The following is a 4,232-nucleotide window of genomic DNA, read 5'->3' as shown; positions in this document are numbered from 1 at the left end:
TTGTTGTTTTGGCGGGTCCGGGCTGGGGATTCGAACCCGCCACCTTAGGTGTACGTGGCTGGCGCCTTAGCCCGTTGAGCTATAGGCGCCGAGCCCTTACTGAGTATCTTTACAAAAAAAGTTACTAGATTTTTAAAAAACCCACAAAAAAACTACTAATTCAATCTCAGTATGTACATCTGACATTCAATCTTTTCTCTTTAAAAACTTTTTTGAGATTAATATGTGCACATAACTGAAATAAAATTGCACATAAAGGTTTATAGTGCAATCTACACTGGGCATGGTGGCTCATGCCTGTAATCCCAGCACTCTGGAAGCCTGAGGTGGGTGGACTGCTTGAGCTCATGAGTTCCAGACCAGCCTGAGCAAGAGTGAGACCTCATCTCTAAAAATAGCTGGGCATTGTGGTGGGCGCCTGTAGGCCCAGCTACTCAGGAGGCTGAGGTAAGAGGATCTCTTAAGCCACTCTGTGATTAGAATTTTTCATGATACAAAGTTGGAAAACAATTCACCTATGTTTGTGCCCCTCACTCTTTTTACAGATTTTTGTTCTAAGTCCCAACTGTTTTTAGAATGGCATTTTTAGGAAAGGCCTCAGCACAACAAACTTCTACTAAAACAGTGAAATGTCAGCTCGGCGCCTGTGGCTCAAGTGGCTAACACGCCAGCCACATACACCTAAGGTGGTGGGTTCGAAGTCTGGGCCCATCAAACAACAATGATGGCTGCAACCGAAATAAAAAAGCCAGGTGTCGTGGCGGGTGCCTGTGGTCCCAGCTACTTGGGAGGTGGAGGCAGGAGACTCACTTGAGCCCAGGAGTTGGAGGTTGCTGTGAGCTATGCCACGGCACTCTACCCAGGGGGACAGTTTGAAGCTCTGTCTCAAAACAAAACAAAACAGCGAAATGTCTTTGTAATGGAAAGAATTAAAAAAAAGTAAAAAATGCAAATCTTGGGAGTCCATGCTAATCAGATTTTATTTGTTTAGGTCACAGCAATTCAGCAACTGCAAGAGAAGATAACCCATTATTCTGCTTCCAGATTGTATGGTGATTATCAGTGTTTGAGAATGCACATATACTGAGGAGGGGAAAGGTTATATGATAAATACATCTATTGCTAAAATACTTTTCATTTTTTACCTAGACTACCCAGCACACAGAAATAATCCACCCCCCGCTTTCTCCCTTTCTCTAATAGATCCTGAATCCTTATTTATTTGAGACAGAGTATTACTGTTGCCGTGGGTAGAATGCCATGGCATCATCATAGCTCCCGGAAACCTCAAACTCTTGGGCTGGAGTGATCCTCCTGCCTCAGTCTCTCTAGTAGTGGGGACTACAGGTGCCCACCATGATAAATAGCCAGTTTTTCTATTTTTAGTAGAGATGGAGCCTCACTTTTGCTCAGGCTGGTCCTGACCTCCTAAGCTCACCACCTGGGCCTCCCAGAGTGTCAGAATTACAGGCACGAGACACTGCACCCAGCCAAAAATTCCTTTTTTCTTTTTTTTGAGACAGAGCCTCAAGCTGTCATCCTGGGTAGAGTGCCATGGCCTCACAGCTCACAGCAACCTCCAACTCCAGTGCTGAAATGATTCTCCTGCCTCTGCCTCCCGAGTAGCTGGGATTACAGGTGCCCGCCACAACACCTGGCTATTTTTGGTTGCAGCCATCATTATTGTCTGGCGGGCCCGGCTGGATTTGAACCCACCAGCTCAGGTGTATGTGGCTGGTCTCTTAGCTGCTTGAGCCATAGGTGCAGAGCCCAAAAATTCCCTTTTAAATTATACATTTTCTTTTGAGTATTTGAGGGTTAAAATTACTTACATTCACTGCAAAACATCCTGTTTCAAATGCTGCAAGGGAAAACATTCTGGGCTGTCTGGTTTCCTTACTATTTTATACTTTATGCTTATATATTCTGATTCTTTCTGGGAATCCGAAGCACCTTCTTGAACAACATACCCAGCAACTAGAAGTTTCTATCTTAGCTCACAAACTTGATAAATACCCTGAGCCCTTTTATCAGGAACTTGTATCAGGTCTGCTGTGTGATACTGAGGAGGTCAAGGCTTTACTGTGTCTGAGTTTCTTTATATTTAAAACAGTAATAACTAGCCTACCTGGGATGAAAGATGGAGGAAGGCTGACAGGGACCAATGATAACATGCAAAAAGGATTTAAAATGTAAATCATAGACCACTACAGCCCAAAGGCAAAATTGAGTTGCTGTTTGTTTTTGTGATAGTTTTATTGGAATACAGCCACTCTATGTTTGCATATGGTCTCCAGCTGCTTTTGCACTAAAGTTGAGTACTGTAGTCACTGCAGACCATATGGACTACAGAAACAAAGTATTTACTATATGGCTCTGTACATAAAATGAATTGCTGACCCCAGCTCTAGACTACAATGAGCTCTCCACAGCCCACAAGTTGTGGGTTATATGTGTTGATTGATCAATCTCAAAGTCAGAAAGGACCTTTGGAGAACTTGGGAGTTGAGTGTGATAACTATATGGATCAAACTTGTGGCTGAGAAGGGTAAAATGATGTCAAAGGTCACACACATTTGACATTGTCTTCTGGAACACAGCACTGCTACTACCAGCCAAAAAAACTAAGGGAGGTGGGACAGAAGATGAGGATACTGAAGCCTTGGGGCCCAGTCTCAAGTTTAAATGGCTGGCATTCTGTCACCAACTTGTGAAAGGTGGACAGAGAGCACCTCATAACTGAAACTTATGCGTGCCTGGAATGATTTAGAACTCCTCCATCACCCTAGTCCACTGCAGGAGCTGAAAAAGGGGGTGATGGAGGTGGCTTGAGTGTGCAAGATACTTTCAGGAACTTGCATCATTCCATTTGATTTTCACAAATACTATATGGTACAGATTCTGTCCCCACGTAAAACTGTATATGCTGGGGCTTAAGAGAAGTTAATTGCCTTGCTCAAGGTCACACACCTTCACACGAGGTGAAGCTAGGTCTGTCTGACCCGGAAACTTGTGGTTTTAGTATCATATTACATGGCAAGCCCCTTGGTAACAGTCCTGATGAGGGCATATAGCTTGGTAAGGAGGCCTGAGCTGGGGTTCAAATCCTGCTTGTCAGACCCTAGGGTTTGCGAGGAGAGTACAGAACTGCATTATCCAAGTTCGAACTTCCAAGAGCAAGTTTCCTGCTCTGAAGTTTTTCAGCCTTGTCTCATGTCTCTGCGCACAATAAAGTTCTGAAGAGCTGGGTAGGACTCCTGTCTCGTTCCTCCAGGGCACGCCAGTGTAGATTCGGTACCCTGGGCGGAGATGGGCGGTCCTTAGCTGCCCCTTGAATCCCACCCTGGGCAGCGATAGGCTCATCAGGCAGCACCAGGGGCTCTGCACAGGCTACCACCAGCCCTCCGGGCTCCACCTACCTGTCGCGGGGCTGTCAGGGTCCCATCCACGTCAAAGAGGCAGAGCACTGGGCCCGGCGCCGCCATGACCCCGGTTTCCGCCAGCATCTGTCTAAACGTACTAGTTGGCACCAGGAAACCCGGCCCGGAAGTTCCGGGTTCAGCCCCTACAGCATAAGACACGTTGGGAGAGAATCCGCTCCCATAATGCCTGGGAATAGCGCCAGCTACTGCCTCTGGACCACAACTCCCAGAGTGCAACGCGCACTGCACACGCGTGTCGTACACCCGAGCATGCGCCCTTGGAGGTTTCGGGGGCAACCGGGATTTACTTCCCGCAGCCGGCGGCTGGGCCATGGTAAGAAAGCGGGCGGTGGTCCTAGAGAGCGTGACGCGTTGGAAGTCAGGTGGGGTTGGGGTCGGGGCTGGGGCAGGCAGACAGGACGCATAGGGTCTAACTTGGAGAATCCACGAGAGGAAGCTCACTCGCGAGTTAGAGTTTGCTATTCCCTATCCTCCCTCAAGGCCCATGGGCCGGTAATCGTGATGGCTGCAACTCGCTCTGCCCTCGCTGTGCTTCAAGTACTAAGTTGAGGGCTTTTATTTATTTTTATATATTTTTTCAGACGGAGTCTCACTTTGTCGCCCTCGGTACAGTGCTGTGGCGTCACAGCTCACGGCAACCTCAAACTCTTGGGCTCAGGTAATCCTCTCGCCCCGGCCTCCCAGACTACTGGGATGACAGGCGTGAGGCATCGCGCCCGGCCTAAGTTGAGGACTTTAAAACCATCGTCTCGTTCAGTATCTTTTGAGTTTCCTTTTTTTTTTTTTTTT

The 4,232-nt window shown here is 47.4% G+C and overlaps 2 protein-coding genes across 3 annotated transcripts in view; one reads left to right on the top strand and one right to left on the bottom strand.

Moving 5' to 3' along the window:
- Window positions 1–3,561, bottom strand: part of PMM2 (phosphomannomutase 2) — a 24,755-nt gene extending 21,194 nt beyond the window's left edge. For both annotated transcript variants that reach the window (XM_003802067.3, XM_023508214.1), the window contains exon 1: window positions 3,420–3,561. In XM_003802067.3, the coding sequence (XP_003802115.2) occupies window positions 3,420–3,506 (87 nt within the window). In that variant the 5' untranslated portion in view covers window positions 3,507–3,561. The remainder of the gene's footprint in view (window positions 1–3,419) is intronic.
- Window positions 3,562–3,734: 173 nt separating this feature from the next.
- The window catches only part of TMEM186 (transmembrane protein 186), a 2,688-nt gene continuing 2,190 nt past the window's right edge, over window positions 3,735–4,232 (top strand). Inside the window, exon 1 of the mRNA XM_023508212.1 lies at window positions 3,735–3,756. Within this exon, the coding sequence (XP_023363980.1) occupies window positions 3,754–3,756 (3 nt within the window). The 5' untranslated portion in view covers window positions 3,735–3,753. The remainder of the gene's footprint in view (window positions 3,757–4,232) is intronic.

Source organism: Otolemur garnettii, unplaced genomic scaffold (genome assembly GCF_000181295.1).
Source record: "Otolemur garnettii isolate 467f Iridium unplaced genomic scaffold, OtoGar3 scaffold00232, whole genome shotgun sequence".
In the NCBI taxonomy this organism is placed as follows: Eukaryota; Metazoa; Chordata; class Mammalia; order Primates; family Galagidae; genus Otolemur; species Otolemur garnettii.
Note: the sequence above shows the minus strand (reverse complement) of the source record. Positions and strands in the feature narration are given on the sequence as shown.